Source organism: Ornithorhynchus anatinus, chromosome 5 (genome assembly GCF_004115215.2).
Source record: "Ornithorhynchus anatinus isolate Pmale09 chromosome 5, mOrnAna1.pri.v4, whole genome shotgun sequence".
Classification (NCBI taxonomy): Eukaryota; Metazoa; Chordata; class Mammalia; order Monotremata; family Ornithorhynchidae; genus Ornithorhynchus; species Ornithorhynchus anatinus.
In genome coordinates, this window is record NC_041732.1 from 58,542,811 (window position 1) to 58,566,873 (window position 24,063).

The 24,063-nt window shown below is 50.3% G+C and overlaps 1 protein-coding gene across 1 annotated transcript in view; it reads left to right on the plus strand.

The window, feature by feature from the left end:
- The window catches only part of PLCH2 (phospholipase C eta 2), a 208,117-nt gene that overhangs the window by 111,207 nt on the left and 72,847 nt on the right, over positions 1-24,063 (plus strand). Inside the window, exon 3 of the mRNA XM_039912213.1 lies at positions 16,438-16,584. Within this exon, the coding sequence (XP_039768147.1) occupies positions 16,438-16,584 (147 nt within the window). The remainder of the gene's footprint in view (positions 1-16,437; positions 16,585-24,063) is intronic.

A 24,063-nucleotide genomic window follows, 5' to 3' on the forward strand; every position in this document is an offset into this window, starting at 1 on the left:
TGTGTGGCACAGGGAATGTCTTACTTGATTATCCTTGTCTTCTCCAGTGCTTAGAACAGTGCTTGGTACCAAGTAGGAGCTTAAGAAATACCATAATTACTAGTATTAGTCATTGCTCTGCCCTAACCTGCTGAGTGTGAGTCAGGCAAAGGCACCCAGCCTGTGAAATCAGTCTATTGTATTTATGGAGTGATTACTATGCACAGAGCACTGAACTAAGCACTTGGGAGAGTACAATATAACAGAGTTAGTAGACACGTTCCCTGCCCACAGTGAGCTTACAGTCTAGAGGGTGAGACAGACATCCATATAAAAAAAAATACAGATCAGTGTTGTGGGGCTGAGGGTGGGGTGAATAAAGGGGGAAAACCCAAGTTCTTAGTACAGTATCTAAAACAGAATAAGTGCTTAACAAATAACATTTAAAAAGAGCCCTGTGAGGCTGGGGAGGGGTGAATAAAGGATGCAAATTCAAGTGCAAGGGTAACACCAAAAGGAGTGGGAGAAGAGGAAATGAGGGTTTACTCTGGGAAGGTCTTTTGCACACGAAGGAGATCCAGGCTATTGTGAGGACGGTGGTGAAATCCATGAGACTGAGGTAAAGTGAATAGCTCGCTTGGCCTTAGATGAGCGAACGGATTGTAGTAGGAGGTCGGCAAGGTAAGGTGAGATGGGGAGAGATGATTGTCTTAAAGCGGGCCCTGTAGGACCAGAATAGGCACTTGTAATAGGCTTTGGGGTCTGAGCTCAGAAGGAGGAGCAGGGGGGTGGGAGGAGGGAGGAGCTTGGCCATATTAGCAGCGAAGTTTCCCCATCTGTTTCATCTCGAGCTTCAGAGATGGCGGGGGCAGGGGCGCGGTCCACTCTGGGCCTGCCTGCCATTCTAATGTCATGGGTTGTGTGTCTGACCGTGGCTGCAGCAATAGCATGAGGAGGACCGGCCACACTACCTCCAGGACGCCTTCCTGGCTTCGCCCACGAGGATTACTCTATTTTCCTTTTTTTTAAGAAAAGGTCTGTCTCCCCCAGACCTTTTCTGGAGTGTAAGCTCCAGAAGGTGTAAAGATGTAAGTAGAAGGTGTAAGCTCCTCGTGGACAGGGAATGTGTGTCCTTCTGTAAGTATTCTCTGGGGTGCTTAACTCAGTGCCTTGTGCCCAGTGGGTGCTTCGAAAAAAAGCATTACCAGTGGATCTCCTGAGTCCATAGGCATTACTCTGAAAAGATCTGTCTTTATATATTTTTGATAGGTGGATGTGTGTCCTGTCATGTCTCAGTGTGTAGGCAGGTGCCCGTATCCTGCCTGCCCTTTCGGACTGGCGGTCCCCAGAGGGCAGTGCCCGCATTTCTTCCACCTGTCCCTCCCTGGGCCTGCAGCCTAGAGTCCAGCTCACGGTGAGCCCTCGGTCAACTGCCCTGCCCCTCTGGCTGCCTGGCAGGCCCGCAGGACCCAAGGGGGGCTGGACCAGTTTTGGCCGCAGGTCCTGTGACCGGCGAAGGGTGCCCGCCCGGCCCGGTGGGCAGCGTCTGGGGAAAGGCCAACCCCCTGACCCCGGCCACTCGGCACCCTGACCCCCCCAGGGGCGGGGAGTGACGTCCGAGCCCCCCTCCCCCCCGGGGCTAATCCCACCTCCGGCGCGCTCCGGCCTCGGGTGCGGACCGCTATCGGAGCGGGGGAGGAGTCACCCTATCCGTCGGGTCAGCGGTCAGCCACGGCAGGAGGCTCCGGACGCCGCCGCTGAGCCGGGCCGGTCCTGTCCGGTCCCGCCCGGAGTAATGCTGAGGCTTCTCTGGGGGCTCCACTTGAGCCCCTTTCCAGAAACGGAGAATTCCCTCTGGGGTCCCCGTAAGTGAGATTTGGAGGGGGGACAGGGTCGCGGGGGGGGGGGGGGGGTGTGTTCTGAGCCCGGAGCGGAGCTGGCCGGCCCTGGGGAGAGCCGCAGCCGGAAAGTGGCCGCTCCAACCAGTGGCCGGAGCAGGAGCCAGGGGTCCGCGCCTTCCCTCTCCTCTCCTTCTTTCTCGCCCTCTCCTCCTCCCTTCCTACAAGTCACCCTGGCCCCCGATTGCCGGTCCTCAGGCTTTCCCCAGGCAAGACAGGGAGGAGGATTTAGGGTCGCCGTCAGCACGGACCTCGGCGCCGGAGAAGAGCTCGGTGCGCCCTGGAGAGCAGCTCGGTGCGCTCTGGTTCCTCGCTTGCTCCGCCGCCGGTCCGCACCCTGGCTAGGGTCGAGGGTCCGGCGTCGCCCCCTCCCCAGTGCCCCGGGCAGCAACAGGGCCGGTCGAGGGGGCTGCGGGGCTCCGGGCCCGTGCGCCCCTCGGACACGATTCGGATCGGGGTCCGCAGCTCTCCACGCTGGCGCCCGCATCCTGGCCACTGCCCAGCCCCGAAAGGGCTGGGCCGGAGGAGGAGGACCTGAGGGTCCGGCGGCGGGGGGACCGAGCTCCCACCTCCCCCGGAGCCCCTCTGATTGAGCCCTAGGCTGGGCGCACTGGCGCGGGGTCAGGGGCCACCAGGGAGGCGATTTCCCTGACCACTGGATCCTCCCCCCTCTAAGTCGGCTCACACTCAGCCCGTTACTGGGCAGGGGCTGTCTCTATCTGTTGCCGAATTGTCCATTCCAAGCGCTTAGTCCAGTGCTCTGCACATAGTAAGCGTTCAATAAATACTACTGAATGAATGAATACTCCAGCCCCCACCCCATCCCCGCCCCGGACATGCTGGGGGAGAAGCAGCACGGTGTAGTAATAATAATGGTAATATTTGTTAAGCGCTTTACTATGTGCAAAGCACTGTTCTAAGCGCTGGGGGAATACAAGGTGGTCAGGTTGTCCCACGTAGGCCTCACAGGTTTAATCCCCGCTTTACGGACGAGGTAACTGAGGCACAGAGAAGTTAAGTGACTTGCCCAAAGTCACACAGCTGGCAAGCGACGGAGCTGGGATTCGAACCCATGACCTCTTTCTCCCAAGCCCGGGCTTTTTCCACTGAGCCACGCAATGTAGTGGATAGAGCACCGGCTTGGGAGTCGGAAGGTCATGGGTTCTAAGCTCTCCTCCGCCACTTGTCTGCTGTGTGACCTTGGGCGAGTCACTTTACCTCCCTGTGCCTCAGTTACTGCATCTGTAAAATAGGGATTGCGACTGTGAGCCTCACGTGGACAGGGACTGTGTCCAACCCACTTCGCTTGTATCCACCGAGCACTTAATAGCATCTGGCACATAGTAAGCACTCAACAGATGCCACTATTATTCTTATCATTATTATCATTATGGCCTGCCCAACGGGTTCTCAGTGGCCCAACTGGCCAAATCGTTTTTCTGGGTTGGAGCAAGCTTGCCCACTTCCCCGAAATGGAGGCTTGGATGGCTCTGTAAGGCACAGGGTAATGAGAGGGTGGCGGGTCACCCCCACTGAGTTTCCCAAGATCTGGTCGGCCGTTGTGGGGAGAGGAGACTGCACTGAGTGAGCTCCTCAAAGGAGAGGGGACCTGGGTTCAAGTTCCATCCTTGCCCCAACCTGCAATGTTAACCAGGAGCAAATCACTTCACCTCTCTGGTTTCCCCTTTCTGTAAGGCAGGGGTGGTAATCCCTTCCTCTGGGGTGCTGAGCTCAGCTGATGGGGAAGCATTTTGGCAGAGTTTAATGCACCTTAGAAATATAAGAGTTTTCATGTCGGTGGTGTTACAGGAAGGCAGGGGGTTTTACCCACCATGAAGACCTTCCCCTTGACAGAGGTTCGAGCTAGGGTCCTTACTCCCTTGCCTAGGTTTTGTTCTAGGGCGGGAGATTCCATTCTGCTGTGTTTCCTGCGGGGCTATACATAGCATCATTGGGTGCCCCGGGATTGGTGATGTATGTATGTGAGGGGAAATTTTCTACCATCTATATGTCATGAAGGTTAATACCCCGGGGAGCTTGCAGCTGGTTAAATTCTTCCAAGGGAGATGTTACCTTCGTGTGTTTGTGTGAGAGAGAGAAAGTGGGCGCCAATACACACCCCTCCCTTCCTCCACCCCTTTGGCTGACCCCAGCTAAATCTTTCCAAACCACAGCCTTCTCAAAGTAGAAGCAGCAAGGACTAGTGGAAAGGACAGTGGTCTGAGAGTCAGAGGACCTGAATTCTAATCCTGGCTCTGCCGTATGTCTGCAGTGTGACCTTGAGCAAGTCACTTAATTTCTCCATTTCCTCAAATGTAAAATGGGGATTAAAAATACCTGTTCTGCCTCCTATGTAGACTGAATCCAATGAAGGACAGGGACTGTGTCCAACCTGACGAACCTGTATCTACCCCAGCTCTAGAACGGGGCTTGACACAGTAAGCGGCTTAAATACCTTAAAAAGGACAACAACAAAAACGATCTAGAGAATCTCACCACACATCTTGGCCCCCATTCCTCCCTCCCACGCACCTTGCGAACCTCATTTTATCCCCATCTTCAAACCCCTTCTGAAATCCCACCTCCTCTAGGAAGCCCTCCCAGGTTAATTTACAGCACCACTTCCCCACCACCACCCTCTAGTACACTATGGATCCTTGGTGATTACTAGTATTCCAATCCCATCTAGCACACAGATTTTAGTCCTATTCCTCAGCACTTGTATGCAAACACATATTTTATTTCTTTGTACATTCAGTGATTCAATAATTTCATCTTGATTTATCTATCCTTTGTCTGCCCTTCTGCCTTGCCCTCTCTGCCCTCGGGCACCGTCCAGAGCTGAGCTGCATTTGGGTTGTTCAGGTTTTGATGATCTCCAAAAGGTTGATATGGCTTGGAACAATTTTTCCAACATATTAGGCCCAAAATTGGATATTTTTTTTTCTTCCCGGCCGCCGATAAAGACGTGTTCCTCTCTGTGGTGGTTTTGATGTTTTTCTCCTTGAGCAAACACTGTAGATTTGTTTGGCTATTGCAAGAAAATCCTAACTGGAGTCTCTGTGTTGCTTCTGTCCAATAACCCTGGGCTTTGATGGAAGGCCCCGTGGCTTCATGCTTGTTTTCAGGCTGGGAATCTGCAGAGTGGTTTGAGGTGAGAGCTTCCTGAGGCTGGTGGAGGTTATTCATCAGGCCTGCGTCGTGCTACCCTGGGCCGGCCCATCCCCCCTCCCCCTCTCCGGGCCTTCCATCCCAGGACTCTGTCTTCCACAGGGGCACCCAGGATCTGGGAGAAACTTTTTGCTGGTTGTCTTTCATGCACCTACCCTCATGGTTAGAGATAAACCATCCAATTAACCCCTATCTCATACCTGCCTCTCCCAGCTAATGACCCACCATTGGTCCCGGCATCCCTGACTCTCCCTCCTCCAACCCTTACTCTTATCTGGTGACCTAGACTGGACCATCCAACACCCTGACTCTTCCCCAGTGACCCAACACAGACCACCCTACACCCCTGACTCTCCCCCAGTGACCCAGAAGAGACCATCAACACCCTTGACTCTCCCCTAGTGACCCAGCATGGACTATCCAATACCCCTGACTCTCTCCTCCTCCTTTCCAAACTTTCCCTCCAGTGACCCAGCGAGGAATGATCATCCATGGATCTGTTGAAATCCCTGTGGACTCTGCTGGTGTTTCCAACCACACAGACTCCCTTTACTCTCACATTTCTCCCCGACTCCCACCAACAACAACTGGAGGAAGAAGTGCTTCCTTGTGCGTGTTCTGACTCTGCCACCCTTGAGCTCCGTAGGGTATCTCATCCTGGCACAGAGGGATTTGCTTACCCTGTCCACCCTCTTCCTGGTTCTGTTAAACTACAATGCTGTCCCCTCTCAGCCTGCATCTTCCAGGCTGCAATCAATCTATCCATCAGTGGTATTTATTGAGTGCCTATCCGTGTGCATAACACTGTTCTAAGTGGCTTGGGAGAGGACAATAGAGCGACACATTCCCCTGCCCGTGATGAGGCTGTAGGATTTTTTAATTCTTTCAGTCTCTCTTCATATACTGCTGCTTCTCTCCCCTGTGGGCTGGAAGGGGGGAGGGGGTGGTTCAAGGAGGGTGGTAGGGAGGGAGCTGCTGGCCAGGGCAGTGGTCCCTCCTTGGGGCTTTGTTTTCTGTGGGTGTGTTTCCAGCTCCTGTTTCCCCCACTGCCCCAGACCACCCCCCGGGTCAGTTTTAACAGCTACTTCCCTGGAGAGCTTCTGAGACAGCAACGTAAAAGTGCTGGCCTCTCAACCCCCCACCCATTTGGGGACCCTCGGACAGAGTTCAGCCCCACAGTGGAGGGTAGACTAAAATACAGTTCTGTTACAACACGGATAAGCCACAATGGAAGTTGTTCTCACAACAAGCACCTGTTCTGGCATAACACGATTCCCCTATAGGTACATGGCATAGAAAATGGGCTTGGGAGTCAAAAGGTCATGGGTCCCAATACTGGCTCTGCCACTTGTCTGCTGTGTGACCTTGGGCAAGTCACTTCACTTCTTTGGGCCTCAGTTACCCCATTTGTAAAATGGGGATTGAGTCTGTGAGTCCAGTGTGGGATAGGGACTGTGTCCACCCTCATTTGCTCGTATCCACACCAGCACTTAGAACAGTGCCTGGCACATAGTAACTGCGTGACAAATACCATTATTATTATTACAAGTGGATTGGTGAAGAAACCAGTGATGGCAGGCATGAGTATGGCAGCAGATAAGCTGGTGATGGTGAGAGGGAGGGGGCTAAAGTAATCTGGAGGTAGGGGAAACCAACAGCTCCCTCCCTTTCTGTTTAGGAGAGGAGTGGATAAGACAAAGGAGCAGAGTGGCCTAGTAGCTAGAGCACAAGGCTGGGAGTCCAAAGGACTTGGGTTCTAACCCCCTGTCAGCCACTTGTCTGCTATGGACAAGTCCTTTCATTTCTCTATGCTTCAGTTACCTCTTCTGTAAAAAGGGGATTCACACTGTGAGCCCCATGTGGGACATTGACTATGTCCACCCTGAATAACTTGTATCTATCCCAGTGCTTAAGGCAGTGCTTGGCACATAGTAAGCGCTTAAAAAATACCACAAAAGAAAGAAAAAAGACATTTCTGCTTCCTGCTTTGTGGAGTTGCGGTGAGGTTGTCTTGAGAACTAGATCACCACTGCTGCCTAGAGAATGTCACATGGGGGGGGTCCCTTGGGAAGCAGTGAGAAGTTCTGGACTGCATGGAACGTTGTGTTTCTTTTTGCAACATTACAACATTTAATACATTCAACAGCAATGAGAGGCAAGGGTGTCAAGTTTTCTGCTAGTCGGATGTAGCAGTACATTAAGAATTTGTACAAAGTGTCGGTCTTGGCAGTGTCTTCAAACCATGTATCAAAGAGTCAGTTGTGGTGATGTACCCGGGTAACTCCTTAATTCCCAATGAGTCAGCGGTTACTAGAACACAATTTTCCCATAACACAAGGTCCTTCAAGAACACAGTTTCTGGCCGAAGTGTTTTTACCACTCCAATGGTGTTCTACTTTAGAACGGGGGGTTCGGGGGAGCAGAGGGTCTGAGAAGCAGCTAGTGGGCCTGGAGTGGGTGGGAGGGTTTGGGAGTGGGGGGCTTGATCAGGGAATGTGACTCTTGTAGAGTAGTGGACTGCCCAGGGGGACTCCCAGTGGGTGAAGATTCATCTCATACGTTGGCCATTATAGCTACCCCACGTCCCCCACTCACTGGGGGACCCCAGAGTCACCAGGCAAGGGGGGTCTGCCTTAGGGAAGCAGCATGACGTAGTGGCTAGAGCACAGGCCTGGGAGTCAGAAGGTCATGAGTTTTAATCCCGGGTCTGCCACTTGTCTGCTGTGTGACCTTGGGTAAATCGCTTCACTTCTCTGAGCTTCAATTACTTCATCTGTAAAATGGAGAATTAGACTGTGAGCCCCATGCGGGACGGGGACTGTGTCTATCCCAATTTGCTTGTATTCACCTCAGTGCTCAGTACAGTGCCTGGCACATAGTGAGCACTTCACAAATATCGTTATTATAATTATTATCTGACTCCCGTAAGGGACGTAGAAGCGATGGCACCTTTGGGGTTTCAAGGTGTCGGTAATCCAGGCTCGAGCCCCGGGTTACATTCCTTGCCCCTCTGCATGCAATAAGTGCTCATAAATATGACTGATTGATTGCCTCCTACTTCTCTTCAGCCTCCCCCTGTTCCAGCCTCCAGTGTCCCTGTTTGGCTGTCTGGGAGGCCGAGCTGGGGCTGGAGCTGAGAGAGCCGAATGAAGCCCCCTCCCCTCCCACTGCGGTACTGGAACTCCATCTTCTCCCTGCTCCCCTGGGCTGCTAGGCGTGTATATACTAGCACACTGGATGGTGCATGGATTACATAAATTATATAAAATCTCCAATCCACCACAGTTCTTACTTCTTCCTCTCAGCCTCCTTCTCTCTCCTTCCCTCCTCTCTCTCCTTCCCCCTCTCTGTCCTTCCCCCTCTCTATCCTTCCCCCTCTCTGTCCTTCCCCCTCTCTGTCCTTCCCCCCTCTCTGTCCTTCCCCCCTCTCTCCTTCCCCCCCCTCTCCTTCCCCCCTCTCTCCTTCCCTCCTCTCTCTCCTTCCCTCCTCTCTCTCCTTCCCTCCCTCTCTCTCCTTCCCTCCTCTCTCTCCTTTCCCCCCTCTCTCCTTCCCCCCTCTCTCCTTCCCTCCTCTCTCTCCTTCCCTCCTCTCTCTCCTTCCCTCCTCTCTCTCCTTCCCTCCTCTCTCTCCTTCCCTCCTCTCTCTCCTTTCCCCCCTCTCTCCTTCCCCCCTCTCTCCTTCCCTCCTCTCTCTCCTTCCCTCCTCTCTCTCCTTCCCTCCTCTCTCTCCTTCCCTCCTCTCTCTCCTTCCCTCCTCTCTCTCCTTTCCCCCTCTCTCCTTTCCCCTCTCTCTCCTTTCCCCCTCTCTCTCCTTTCCCCCTCTCTCTCCTTTCCCCCTCTCTCTCCTTTCCCCCCTCTCTCCTTTCCCCCTCTCTCTCCTCCCCCCTCCTTCCCCCCCTCTCCCTGTCTCCTTCCCCCCCTCCTTCCCCCCCATTCTACCCCCCCTTTCCCCCCTCTCCTTCCCCCCTCTCTCCTCCTCCCAACTCTCCTTCCCCCCATCTCCTTCCCCCTTTCTCCCCCCCTTTTCCCCCCTCCCCCCCCACTAATTCTGTTATACTGTTATTGTGTACTCTCCCAAGTGCTCAATAAAGATGACTGATTGATACCTGATCGCTAGGATCTTATGGTCTAGTGGGGGAGTCAAACACTAAAATAACTTCCAGAAAGGAGGAAGTAATGGAATATAAAGATGTGCATATAAGTGTTACAGAGTTTGTGAATACTGAAAGTGCTTAGGTAGCTCAGAAGGACTGAAGTGACAGTCTCAAGGGGGAGATTTTATGTGCTATGAACTGTTATGCTAAACATCACTATAATTTAATCTCTGTTAATAATTCAAAGCAAAACACCACAACATTTAACTAAACAAGAAGTTTAGTATGATTACACATCTTTGTAGGAGCTGCACAAATAAAAGCGTGTGTGGCTGGTGAAGATAATGGCTTTTGATCTTTAGAGAAACACTTGTCCAACCTACTTGTCTTCATAAAGTATCTCGAAACAGGCTAGAGGAGAGATTAATCAGGGAGTGCCTCCTGGAGGAGGTGGGGTTTCAGAATGTTATTGAAACTGGGGAGAGCAGTGATCTGCCAGATATGAAAGGGGAGGGGTTCCAGGGTAGGGGAGAGGGCACGAGCAAGAGACTGGCAATGGGAGAGATGAGAACGAGGCCTAGCGGAGTGAAGTTGGGTGTGAAATAAAAGAACCGGTTTTTTGACCTCAGATCATAGGGATATTGGGCTATCAGCATGAGGCTTTTTTCTGGTATGATACAATAACATGGGCTCAGAGGAGGGTACCCGGTTACTGGGTTCGATTCAGTAAGAGCCTCAGCCCAAGCAAGGAGACGGGGGAAGGAGCGCACCTCTTTTCGCTGATCTTTCTGTGGACTGAACTGCTGTTTCAGGACAGTGTGTGTATGTGTGTGTGTGTTTGTGTACACCCGTGTGCATGTGCACACTCATGCCCAGTGCAGTGGTATTAGGAGTGGTGATGGTTTTTTTTGAGTTCCTTTTAAGTGCAGTGTCCTATACTAAGTGCGTGCGTGTGTCCTTTGACATTAACAGGAGCACAGTCAGTGATGAAAGTAGGTTTCTGTTGTTAGTGACGTAGCCAGACAATCGATCAGTGGCAATTGTGGAGTACTTACTGTGTGCAGAGCACTGTGACAAGCACTTGAGAGAGTACAGTGCAGTTGGTAGACATGATCCCTGCTCTCAAGGAGCCTACAATCTAACCGGGATGACAGACATTGAAAGACATTATCCTACCGCTGACAAGCCAGTAAATGACACCAGATGTGTTACACCAGGCATGCTGGGTAACGAGAGCATCACAGGCTCCAGCTCAGTGGAAAGAGCATGGGCTTGGGAGTCAGAGATCCTGGGTTCGAATCCAGGCTCTGCCACTTGTCAGCTGTGTGACTGTGGGCAAGTCACTTAATGTCTCTGTGCCTCAGTTACCTCATCTGTAAAATGGGGATTAAGGCTGTGAGCCTCACGTGGGACAACCTGTTTACCCTTATCTACCCCAGCGCTTAGAACAGTGCTCTGCACATAGTAAGCGCTTAACAAATACCAACATTATTATTATTATATGGAAAAACACAGCCTTTCTGGAACCTAGAGCATTTTTCTGGGACTCCTGAGTCCCCCTCTAGCTCCGGACACCTAGTTGTCCCTCCCAAGTCATTGTGAAATCTGCCATAGCAGAGGCACTACAAGACTCAGAGATAGGAGTCATGACAGAAGGAGGCTCAGGGCTGTAAATGAGAAGCAGCATGGCCTAGTAGAAAGAGCATGGGCCTGGGAGTCAGAGGACCCCGGTTCTAATTCTGACTCTGCACTTGTCTGCTGTGTTATCTTGGGCAAACTACTTAACTTCTCTGAGTCTGTTCCCTCACTTGTAAAATGGGGATTGAGACTGTGAGCCCCATGGGGAACAGAGATTGTGTCCAACCTCATTACCTTGTATCTATCCCAGTGCTTAGACCAGTGCTTGACACATAGTAAGCACTTAACAAATACTGTTCTTACTGTAAAGGGGAAACTGGGCATAAAAGTCTCGGAACCAGACTGGAACAGACCATCTGAAAACCAGATTTTTCTGAATGATACTGGACCTCCATAAACACTCTCAGGACCTGACATGCATATCCTTGTTTCCGAGTCTTGTCTCCCAATCACGTGCAGAAAGAACTAGTGAGAGTAATAGCCATAGTGGCAATAGCATTTAATAAGTCCTTACCTTGTACAGAACACTCTACTAAGCACTGGGAAAGCACACAGGTTGGAATTAGACACAGACCCTGTTTCTCCAGCCTCTCACAATCTGTGAATATAAGGGGGATGGGGGAGAACTGGAGACAAACACAATGAGAGGAATGAAACACTCAAATATTAAAGCAGCATAGGGAATGAGGACAAATATGTAATATACAAAGTAAAAGCAAAAGTCAGTAGGGAGCTGTGGCTAGAGAAACAGAATTTCTCCTGCGATTGAATCCAAAGCAGAGGCTTCGCTGCCACTAGCTTTCCCCGAGATTATAGTGTTTGGCATTGCACTAAACTCTGGAGTAGATGTGATATATGCCAATTGAACACAGTTTGGTTTTTTTGGTTGTTGTCTAAGGAGTTTATTAAGCGCTTACTATAGCTGTGTGACTGTGGGCAAGTCACTTCACTTCTCTGTGCCTCAGTTCCCTCATCTGTAAAATGGGGATGAAGACTGTGAGCCCCACGTGGGACAACCTGATTCCCCTGTGTCTACCCCAGCGCTTAGAACAGTGCTCTGCACATAGTAAGCGCTTAACAAATACCAACATTATTATTATAGTAAGCCAAGCATTATATTAAGCTCTGGGATAGAATCAAGCTAATTACGGTTGGACCCAATCCGTGTCCCACATGGGGCTCACAGTCTTAATCCCCACTTTTCATTCAATAGTATTTATTGAGCGCTTACTATGTGCAGAGCACTGTACTAAGCGCTTGGAATGAACAAGTCGGCAACAGATAGAGACGGTCCCTGCCGTTTGACGGGCTTACAGTCACTTTACAGATGAGGTAACTAAGGCACCCAGAAGTGAAGTGATTTGCCCAAGGTCACCCAGCAGACAGGTGGCAGAGTCAGAATTAGAACCCAGGTCTTTTCAACTCCCAGACCCATGCTCTATCCACTAGGCCACGCTGTTTCTCCTTGGTGACCCTGTTCCTCCCTCTGCCATGGCTTCCAACTCTGAGTCCTGCAACTCCTTTGCTGCAGCAGACTTCAAACTGACTTGGGAGGGAGACAGTCTCTGTCCTACCTGAGACTCACCAAGTGGGAAGGAGAGGTATTGAATCCCCATTTTACAGATAAGAAAACTGAGGCCCAGAGCATTGAAGTCACTTGCCCGATATCACACAGCGACAGAGCCAAGGTTAGAACCCAGGTCCTCTGGCTCCCAGGCCCTCGGTTTTTCCACTAGGCTACACTGCTTCTTATTTGAGTGGTGCCAGCTGCTCAGAGTTGGAAGAGACTCAGTGGCTCTGTGCCATTGGCACACATTAAAATCACAGATCATCTCGAGTAAATTGCAGAATAATCTAAACAAAAAAAAATCTGGAGATTAATGTTGTTCTGTCGCAGTGGAAGTTGTTATAATTGGAAAAAAAAAAGTTAAAACCCCACATGATTCCTACTGGAACACTTGTACCAGCACTTATTTATAGGCAGTCTATACTGCACTCTGCCAGCCTACCTCTTTTTTGCTTTTTTTAAAATGGTATTTGTTAAGCACTTACTATGTACCATGTACTGTCCTAAGCTCTGGGGCAGATACGAGCTAGTCAGGTTAGACCCAGCCCATGTCCCACATGGGGCTCACAGTCTTAATCCCCATTTTACAGATGAGGTACTAAGGCAGGGAGAAGTGATTTGCCCAAGGTCCCCCAGCAGACAAGTGGCAGAGCCGGAATTAGAACCCATGTCCTTCTGACTCCCAGGCCTGTGCTCTATCCACTAGGTTACGTTACTTCTTGTGGCCTACTTATACCGATCAATCAGTAGTGTTTGTTGAGTGCTTACTGTGTGCAGAGCACTGTACTAAGCATTTGGGAGAAAACAATGCAACATAGTTGGCAAGTATGTTTGCTGCCCGAAAGAGGCATATACACTCCCCTTCCTACCTGACCTCACCCAGCTCTCACTACAACCCACACTTTGCTCCTCTAATGCCAACCTACTCACTTTGCCTCAGACTTCTCTCTCTTACCTCCAACCCCTTGCTCCCATCCTCCCTCCTGCCTGGAACTCCTTCCTTCTTCATACCTGACAGTCTACTGCTCTCCTGATCTTCAGAGCTCTACTAAAATCATATCTCCTCTAAGAAGCCTTCCCGAACTAACCTCCCACCCCCGCCCAATCTTTTTACCTCCCTTCTGCATTGCCTATGCACTTAATTCTGTTCCCCTTAAGCATTTGGATATACATCCCATCTCCACAGCATTTATATAGATATCTTTCTATTCTGCCTCTTTCCCCTATCAAATTTATTTTAATGTCTGTCTCCCCTACTAGATTATAAGGTCCTTAAGGGCAGGCATCATGTCTATCAACTGTGCTTAGCACAGTGCTCTGTACACAGTAACTGCTCTATAAATACCATCGACTGATTGGAGAAAGACATGGAAATATCAATATGCGTATAAATGCCTACACTTAAAGAGGACGGCTGGAAGGGTAATAGGAGTTGGGATTCTGATAACTAATCAGGGATGGTTTATTGGAGGAGGTGGGATTTTAGGAGGGCTTTGCAGATGGAGAGGACTGAAGTCTAGCAGATATAGGGGTGGAGGGGAAGAGGAAGGGACAACATGAACAAAGGCATCGGAGGTGGGCAAGAGGAGAGCAGGGGATAGCCAGGGTTGTGGGCTTGCGGGGAGTGAAGAGGTTGAATGGGGTGAGAAGAGTCAGTGGGTAAGTATAGGGAGAAAGCTGGAGGAGAATCAAGAGTAAGATGCCTTTGCTTCTTATGGAAAGAGTCAGGCAGCAGCAATTAGAGGGTTTTGAGGACTAAGATAGGCATTCATTCACTCAATCGTATTTATTGAGTGCTTACTGTGTGCAGAGCACTGTACTAAGCACTTGGAAAGTACAATTCAGCAACAAAGAGAGACAATCCCTGCCCACAATGGGCTTACAGTCTAGAAGGGGGAGACAGACATCAAAACAAATAAACAGGCATCAATAGCATCAATATAAATAGAATTATATATACATCAAAACGAGTCAACAGGCATTAATATAAATAGAATTATAGATATGTACATATATACACAAGTCCTATGGGTTTGGGGGCAGGGGGATAGGTAGAACAAAGGAGCGAGTCAGGGCGATGAGGAGGGAGGGGGAGCTGAGGAAAAGGGAGACTTAGTCTGGGAAGGCCTCCTGGAGGAAGTGAGCTTTCAGTAGGGCTTTGACTAGGGGAATTGTGATTGTTTGGATTGAGGAGGGAGGGCATTCCAGGCCAGGGGTAGGATGTGGGTGGATGCAGACATGTGCTGATGCTTCAGGTGAACCAGGAAGCAGTGTGGACCAAAGGAGGAAACACTGGATGGAGGGCGATCAGCGAGGAGAAAGATACAGTCATCCAATTGTGATATGACGAGTGTGATATGGTGTGATATGAGTGGAGAGGAAGGGGCGGATCCTGGAAATCTATCTGAGAACAAGCAAGCAGGCTTGGCAGTGGATTGCATATGAGAGAAGATTAACTGTGAGCACTCAGGATGCACTGAGGTTATGGGCTTTGGCCATAGGGGCAGTAGCAGTGTGGTCAACTGACATGGGAAGCTGAGAGTTTAGGAGGAAAGATTGGGAGCTTTGGTTCTGGACATGTTGAGTTTAAGGTGCTTGTGGGTCATCCACTTGGCGATGTCCAGGAAGAGAGGAGAAGCTGGATTAGGTAGAAGGGGAGACTTTAGGAAGAAAGAGATGTATTGGTGAGTCTCTTTTGGTGGTGATTGTTGATGGTGGCAGACAAGTGGTTGAGATCCCGAAGAGAGTGAGTATAGAAGGAAAAGATCAAAGGATCCAGCCAGGACTCTTGCACAAGAACGTAAGGTTTTAGGCACAGGAGCAGGAGGGTCCCGCCAAATAAATCTGCTTCGCTCCTTACCCTGGGCTCTTGGCTGGGTTCGGCTCTGGGGACCCTGCCTCCTAGGGCCATCTTGGATCTGTGCTGGCCCACTGCCCTGGCCTGGCTCTGCCTCTGACCTCAGGAGATGAGCAGGAGCTTGGGACAGGGGTCCCTGGTTATTGCGTGGCTCAGTGGAGAAGCAGCGTGGCTCAGTGGAAAGAGCACGGGCTTTGGAGTCAGGGCTCATGAGTTCGAATCCCAGCTCTGCCACTTGTCGGCTGTGTGACTGTGGGCAAGTCACTTAACTTCTCTGTGCCTCAGTTCCCTCATCTGTAAAATGGGGATTAAGACTGTGAGCCCCACGTGGGACAACCTGATTCCCCTATGTCTACCCCAGAGCTTAGAACAGTGCTCGGCACATAGTAAGCGCTTAACAAATACCAACATTATTATTGCGTCTTCACCCTAGTTGGGCAAGTATAAGGTGGGTCATGGTGTCGCTGCCACAGGGAGCAGGGTTAAGGGTCACGGGGGATCTGAGACTCCTCTCTGATGGCCGGGACCTGCGCAGGAGACAGGGCAGAAAGCAACGAGACCCCCCTGACCCCCAAGCTCCAGCTCCCTGCTGAACTTTAACTCTCCAGATGCTGGAGCAAAGGGCAGGTAGTCTATGGGAGAGTCTTGGGACTATCCTCTAATCGTCCAAGTAACACTGGCGTTATCAATTATTACATAGATCTAGTTGTGTGTATGTTGTGAGTGTGTGTGTATGTATGAGCACCTGAACATGCGTTAGCCCATGTGTAGGGGCAGAAAATTATCTTAAAAGCTTAAATGATATAGATCTAAGCTGGTTTCTCCCCTCAGAAGCATCCTTTGTTATTTAAAGAATTTGCCTCGGGGCGGAGAGAGAGAGAGAGAGAGAGTGTGTGTGTGTGTGTCTCCCCAAACTACCTTTTTCTGAGGCTCTTAAAGCAGGGATCAGGGGGCCAATACCATCTTGGAGAAGTTAAATGCTTTCCAACTCTTCAAAATAAGTGTCAGTTTGTCCTCAGATCAACCCCTGTTCCCTCCTGCTGGTCACTTCGCCCTTCTTGGCAGCTAACATTCCAGAGCTCTGAAACACGGATGGGAGGGGGTTTGGAGAGAGACAAAGCCAGAGGCAGAGGAGCTGGTTCTGAGGAGGTGGGGAGTTGGGTGGGAGAAGCCATTTGTCGAAAGACAGTGCTGATCAGGACATCCGTTTCTGCTGTCTTTGTCCCTGCCCAGTGGAAAGATGTATGAGCTCCATGCAGGCGGGCACTCAGCTGGTGAAGCTGCGGGGCGGCTCCAAGGGCCTGGTTCGCTTCTACTACCTGGACGAACACAAGTCCTGCATCCGCTGGAGGCCGTCACGGAAGAACGAGAAGGCAAAAAGTGAGTAGGGGCGTGTGTGGTATTACCCCAAGTCTCCTGCGGATGTGCAGCTAGGGCAAGGGGTGGTTGGTGGCCCCAGGCTTCCAGGCTTTTGGCTGGAAAGGCCTCATCACAGACCATGGGGCTGGACCTGGTTGCTTATTAGGCCATGGGCGGCACCATTCGGAACCAGCCCTTTGTGTGCTGGTTGTTTTCCTGGACGCCCACCTGCGTGGTTAGGGGTGGACCATCCAATTCTCCTGGCCTTCCCATCTCCATCCCTGGCCCTTCCTAGTAACCCAGCCCAGACCATCCAACACCCCTGGCCCTCCCCTCTGCATCCCAGACTCTTCATTCGGTGGCGGCCCAGCATGGACCACCTGACAGCCCTGACTCTCCCTGCAGTAACCCAACATCCCTTACTCTCCCCTCTTCATCCCTGACCCTCCCCCAGTGGCCCAGAATGAACCAATCAACTTCCCTGATTCTCCTTTCCCCATCCCTGACTCTCCCCTAATTGCCTAGCATGGGCCATACAGCCCCCTGACTCCCCCTCCAGGTACCCAGCCTGGACCATCCAACACCCCTGACTTTCCCCTCTTCAACCCTGATTTCCCACCTAATGGTCTGTTTCTGGGTCAGTACCACCATCCCTCCAGCCAGAGACTGTCTCTGACAGGCATCAGGACACTTGGAAGAACCAGGCACTTTTTGCTCCATTTGATACACTTGTTCCACTTCCCTTGGGCCCAGCCCTCCCCCACCATCCAGTCTGTGGGTTCTATAACCTCCTGAGTCTCTTGGTCTAAGTGGCAGCCTCCAGAGAGGCCTTCGTTAGCTGGCTCCTGGTGTTTGTTTCCCCTCCCTCCACCTCCTGGTCCTCCTTCCCCAGCAAGTGTAGAACCAAGCAGTCACCTGGGTGCAGCCTGCTCTGCAAGCAGGGAGCTGACCCTAGTTCTCTGCCCTCAGAGACCCTGGCAGCTCTCAGAGCACCATGGGAAGGTTCACTGTGCCCTCACCACCTTGCACCTCTCCCCTCTGAGTGGTGGGGTGAGTTAATCAATAGTATATGATGCTTACTGTGTGCAGAACACCGTACTCAGCGCTTGGGAGAGTACAATATTACAATATAGTAGACACATTCCCTGCCCACAGTAAGCTTAAAGTTAAGGAGAGACAAACATTAATATAAATAACTAAATTATGGATATGAACATAAGTTCTGCGGAGCTGGGAGGGGAATTGAATAAAGGGAGCCAGTCAGGGTGATGCAGAAGGGAGTGGAAGAAAAGGAAAGGAGGAAAATCTAACCCAATGGATTCGACAGCCTGTATCCACCTCTCTTTCCTGTTCCCAGGAGGGCTAAGGGGCGACCGACTTCGAGGACTGAGGATCTTGGGGAGGGACCAAATTTCTGAAAAGCAAGGTCCTTTCCCCTGCAGTGGGATGGGCCTCAGCCTCCTGGCTCTCTTCAGGGGAGTCTGGCTGGTCTCCTGGGGCCAGAAGATGAACCAACGTGGTTCAGATTTCTGGGAACAGATTTCAGGGGTGTCGGGTGACATTAAAAGTCTAAAGGGGTGGTGTGCAAGCTACCCCCTCCCCACCCTGGCCTGGGCTGGTGGGCCCAGAGCGAGGATGGGAGAGAGAACAACAGCTGCTGCTGTTGATGAAATGTGAGCCGTGGGTGGCTGCCTCCCCCCCAGTCTGAGGTGACCCTGATCAGTAGGCGGTAGGCTTAAGGCTGAACCCAGACTCTGGAGTTCCCAAGGACTAGATGTTGGAATCTTCTGAGTGCACATACTGACTCTCACCAGTTCCAAGGCTAATGCTGACTTGGGGGAAGACCACCAGGGCCCATCCTTGACCCCGGTGACCCCAGCGGGTGCATGGCCATTTCCCAGTATTCAGTCTTTCCCCTGCACTACCCCACATGGCGGAGCTTCAGAGCAGTGACAGAGGCAGCAGCAGTAACAGGTCAGCGATGGTGGAGACCGCAAAAATGGTGACTTTCAATCCGTGGTATTTATTGGCTACTTATGCACAGAGCACTATACTAGGCATTTAGAGGAGCACATTCAACAAAGTTGATTATTATGGTATTTGTTAAGCGCTTACTAAGTGCTTAGTAAGCACTGAGGTAGATACAGGCAAATCGGGTTGGGGACACATTTCCTGCCCATAAGGAGCTTAGAGTTTAGAGGGCTTTCCATAATGTTCACTTTGTCCATGGGAGGGAGAGAAGACAAGATCCACCTGGCCACTTTTCCTCCACCAGCCCTGCTCCTCTCCGATGGGGTAACACTTAGTTCAGGCAACACTGCCTAGTGGAAAGGGTGTAGGGGTGGGAGTCGGAAGACCTGGGATCTGACCTCAGCAGTTCCACTGGCCTGTGGTATGAACTTGGGTAAGTTATTTATTTTTTCTGGGTCTGTTTCTTCATCTTTTGAATTGGGAGAACCTGCTCTCCCTTTAAGACTGTGAGCTCTGATTGGGATTAGGTCCGAACTATCTGGTTATTTTGCCCCTTTCCCAGGGCTTAGCACTTAGTAAGCATTTAATACTTACAACTAGTGGTATTTTGGTATTTGTCAAACACTGTACTAAGCACACTGGGGTAGATAATCAGGGCGACAATAGTCCCTATTCCACATGGGGCTCACAGTGTACGGAGGAGGAAGAACAGGTGTTGAATCCCTATTTTACAGATAAGGAATCTGAGGCACAGAGAAGTTAAATGACAGGCCCAGAGTCATATAGCAGACAAGTGGTGGAGCCCGAATTAGAACTCAGGTCCTCTGCTTGCAAGCCCAGGCTCTTTCCATTAGGCCACACTGCTTCAGAGTGGCAAGGTGAATTGTCCGAGGTTTCACAGCAGTTCAGGGACAGAGCTGGGACTAGAACTTGGCTCTCCTCCTATTCCAGGCTCTTTCCATTAGGTCACGCTGACTCACCAGTAGTAATAGTAGTAAGAGTGTTTATTAAGTGCTCACTGTGTGCGGAGCACTGCATTAAGCATTGGGAAAGAGTATGTAAGTGGGAATTAGACATGGACTCTGTCCCTCATATGGGTCTGGGGAGAAATCAAAACATCCTAATTAGGTAACTGTTTATTTTACTTCCCAATTTTAAGGCAGACATTAAATGGAAATCCCATCTGAGCCGTCCCCTCCCCACTTGCTCCTAACTCTTCAAAGCTGTGGCCATAAAAGCCTGAAACTGGGCCGGGATTGGCCATCTTGATGACCGACCAACCTGGAACTGAGCCCCTGGCAATCAGATGACTCCTGAGATTGCATATTCGAATATCTCGGACTAGTAGCTCCCATATGGTCTCTGTTTATTGGGAAGATGGGTTCAGAGCAACACCCCCCTACCCCCAACCACTACCACAGTAACAAAGCCCTGCCAGTGGGGAGATGGATACATCAACTGATTGAATCTGAGAGAATTGATTTTTTCACTGCTGTCTCTCTTGCCCATCCATCATCTCTCTCTTGCAAGCACACACTCTCTCTCTCTACTCTGTCTCTCTAGCTTGTTGAATTTCTTTCTCCAGCTGTGCCTCAATCCCTGCCCCATCTGCCTAAGGCCCTCCACTCTTTGACTCCCTCCCTCTCCCTCTCTCTTCTCTCCTCTCCTTCTCTCACTCTCTCCCTCACCACCCCCCCTTACTTTATTTTCTCTCTTTCTCCTTCTCTCTTTTTCTTTGATCTGGTTACCTGGCTTGGTGTATCTGTCAACTGTGTCTCAGTCCTTCCCCCCAGCCTAAACTTCTCCACTCTCTGACTTCTCTCCCCTCCCTTCTCCCTCCATCTCTCTCTCTCTCCTGCCTTCATCTTTCTCTCCTGCCTTCATCTTTCTCTCCTGCCTTCATCTTTCTCTCCTGCCTTCATCTCTCTCTCCTGCCTTCATCTCTCTCTCCTGCCTCCATCTCTCTCTCTCCTGCCTCCATCTCTCTCTCTCCTGCCTCCATCTCTCTCTCTCTCTCTCTCCTGCCTCCATCTCTCTCTCTCCTGCCTCCATCTCTCTCTCTCCTGCCTCCATCTCTCTCCTCCCTTCATCTCTCTCCTGCCTCCATCTCTCTCCTCCCTCCATCTCTCTCCTCCCTCCATCTCTCTCCTCCCTCTATCTCTCTCTCCCCTCCCTCTCTCTCAAGCGTTCTCTCTCTCTCTCTCTCACATTCTCTGTGCTCTGGCTCTCAAGCTTGGTCCATCACTTTCTCCAGCTGTGTCTCAGTTCCCACCCCTCTCTGCCTAAATCCCTCCACCCTTTGACTCATGTCCCTCCACTGAATAGCGTGTTCTTCTATCCATCTTCAACTGACACCTTTCTTTCTGCAGGGAAATCCTTCCCACTTCAAATCCATTAAATCCACTCCCTCCCCCCCTACAAAGCTCTCTAAAATGGCATCTCCTCCAGAGGGCTTTTCCTAATTAATTCTGCCTTTCTTGTAGTAGTAGTAGTAGTAGTAGTAGTAGTAACAAGTTCTCACTGTGTGCAAAGAACTGAACTAAGGATTGGGAGAGAATAACAGGGGGAAATTGGACATGGTCCCCTGGGGGCTCACAATCTGAGACTCCATGCCATCCCAATCTTAGTAGCATATCTGGAGTATTTAGTTCCTTACTTTAGTTTCACAGGTTGTACTTCCATTCTTACTTGTGGAGAAGCAACGTGGCTCAGTGGAAAGAGCACGGGCTTTGGAGTCAGGGCTCATGAGTTCGAATCCCAGCTCTGCCACTTGTCAGCTGTGTGACTGTGGGCAAGTCACTTCACTTCTCTGGGCCTCAGTTCCCTCATCTGTAAAATGGGGATGAAGACTGTGAGCCCCACGTGGGACATCCTGATTCCCCTGTGTCTACCCCAGCGCTTAGAACAGTGCTCGGCACATAGTAAGCGCTTAACAAATACCAACATCATCATCTTACTCTTTTACTTATTATATGTTTAGGAATTTATAGCTATTCACCTCCCATATTAAATTATAAGATCCTCTAGGGCAAGAATTGAGTTTCTCAATTATATCTGTTTTTTATTCTCAAGAGCCCAAAACAGAGCTCTGCACACCTTGGACACCTGATAAAGCACTCTGCCGCAGTAACTGTGACTGTTCACCAGTAGAAATAATGGTAACATTTGTTAAGCGCTTACTATGTGCAAAGCACTGTTCTAAGCGCTAAGGGGGAATGCAAGGTGATCAGATTGTCCCACACAGGGCTCACAGTCTTAATCCTCATTTTACAGATGAGGTAAATGAGGCACAGAGAAGTTAAGTGACTTGCCCAAAGTCACACAACTGACAGGCGGTAGAGCCAGAATTAGATCCCATGACCTCTGACTCCCAAACCCGTGCTCTTTCCACTGAGCCACGCTGCTTCTCTAAATCTTAGGATCACCTTTCTTCCTCCCCCTCCAGTCTATTCACAGTCCCTGAGGTCTGCTGGAAATTCTGCCTGTATTTTCAGGGAAGTTCCTCAGATCCATTAGAGATGAGAGTTAAGTATATTGGATGATCTGGGCTATGTTAGTTGAGGAAGAGGTGTGGATGGAGAGAGGAGAGTCAGAGGTGTTGCATGGTGATTGCTAGGTTACTCATTCATTCAATCATGTTTACTGAGCACTTACTGTGTGCAGAGCATTGTTCTAAGCATTTAGAAGAGTAAAATGCAACAATTGACACATTCCTCGCCCACAACGAGCTTATAGTTTAGGGGGATTCATGTATATAAATAAATTACAGATATGTACATAAGTGCTGTGGAGCTGGGAGGGGTGAAGAACTAGGGGAGAAAGTCAGGATGACAGAGAAGGGAATGGGAGAAGAGGAAAACCGGGGCTTAGTCAGGGAAGGCCTCTTAGAGGAGATGTGCCTTCAATAAGGCTTTGAAAGGAGCGGAGAGTCACTGTCTTCCAGATTTGAAGAGGGAAGGCATTCCAGGCCAGAGAAAGACATGGGTGAGGGGTCAGTGGCAAGATAGATGATCCATTTATTCATTCATTGAATCATATTTATTGAGTGTGCAAAGCATGTATGAGTGTGTGCGTATTTACTGTATGCAAAGCAATGTAATAAGCACTTGGGAGAGTACAATATAACAGCAAACAGACATTCCCTGCCCACAACAAGCTCCCAGTCTTGAATGAATATATCCAAATAAATAACAGATATACATATATACATATATATCTACACAGATATATACATATATGTTGTGGGAATGGGAGGGAGGATGAATGAAGGGAGCAGGTCAAGATGATGCAGAAGAGGGGAGAGAAGAAGAGAGGAGGGCTTAGTCAGGGAAGGCTTCTTGGAGGAGATGTGCCTTCACTAAGGCTTTCAAGTGGAGGGGAGAGCAATTATCTGTCTGATATGAAGAGAGAGGGTGTTCCAGGCCAGAGTAGGATGTAGGTCAGAAGTTGATGGCGAGATAGATGAAATAGAAGTATAGTGAGAAGTTTAGCTTTAGAGGACCAAAGTGTGCAGGCAAGGTTGCAGTAGGAGAGTGGTGAGGTAGGAGGGGACAAGGTGATTAAGTGCTTTAAAGCCAATGGTGAGGAATTTTTGTTTGATGCAGAGGTAGATGAACAACCCCTGGAGTTTTCTGAGGAGTGGGGAGACATATCCTCATTGTTTTTGTAGAAAAATGATCCAGGCATCAGAGTGAAATACGGACTGGAGAGACGGGAGGCTGGGAGGTCAACAAAGAGGCTGATATAGACATCCAGGCGGGATAGGATGAATGATTGTAGTGATGTGATAGCAGTTGGGATGAAGAGGAAAGGGCAGATTTTAGCATTGTTATGAAGGCAGGACTGTCAGGTCACTGAAGGGTGAGAAGGGGTGGGGTGTTGGATTGCCCGTGCTAGGTCACCAGAGGGGAAGTTAGGAATAGAGAAAGGAGAGTCGGGGGGGGGTAGGATGGCCTGTGCTCGGATCCTGCGGAAAGATAAAGGAACGGAGAGGGGAGAAACAGGGGTGTTGGATGGTGTGGGCTGGGTCACTGGAAGGAGAGTCAGGGATGGAGAGGGGACAGTCTGGGATATTGGATCATGCATGCTGGGTCACAGATGGGAAAGTCAAGGGTGTCGGATAGTGCGTGCTGCGTCACTGGAGGAACGGTCTTAGATGAGAGAGGAGAGTCAAAGGTATTGAATAGTGAATGCTGGGTCACTGAAGGGTGAGTAAGTGGAGGGGTTGAAAGATTGTCAGTGGTGTTGGATAGTCCATAGTGAGTCACTGGGAGGACAGTTAGGAATGGAGAGAGGAAGATCAGGGCTTTTGGATAGTCCATGCTAAATCAGTAGAGAGAGGAGGGTCAGGGGTGCTGGATGGGCAATAATGGATTACTGGAGGTAAGTCAGGAATGGAGAGAAGATAATAATGTTGGTATTTGTTAAGCACTTATTATGTGCAGAGCACTGTTCTAAGCACTGGGGTGGGTACAGGGTCATCAGGTTGTCGCACATGAGACTCACAGTCTTAATCCCCATTTTACAGAT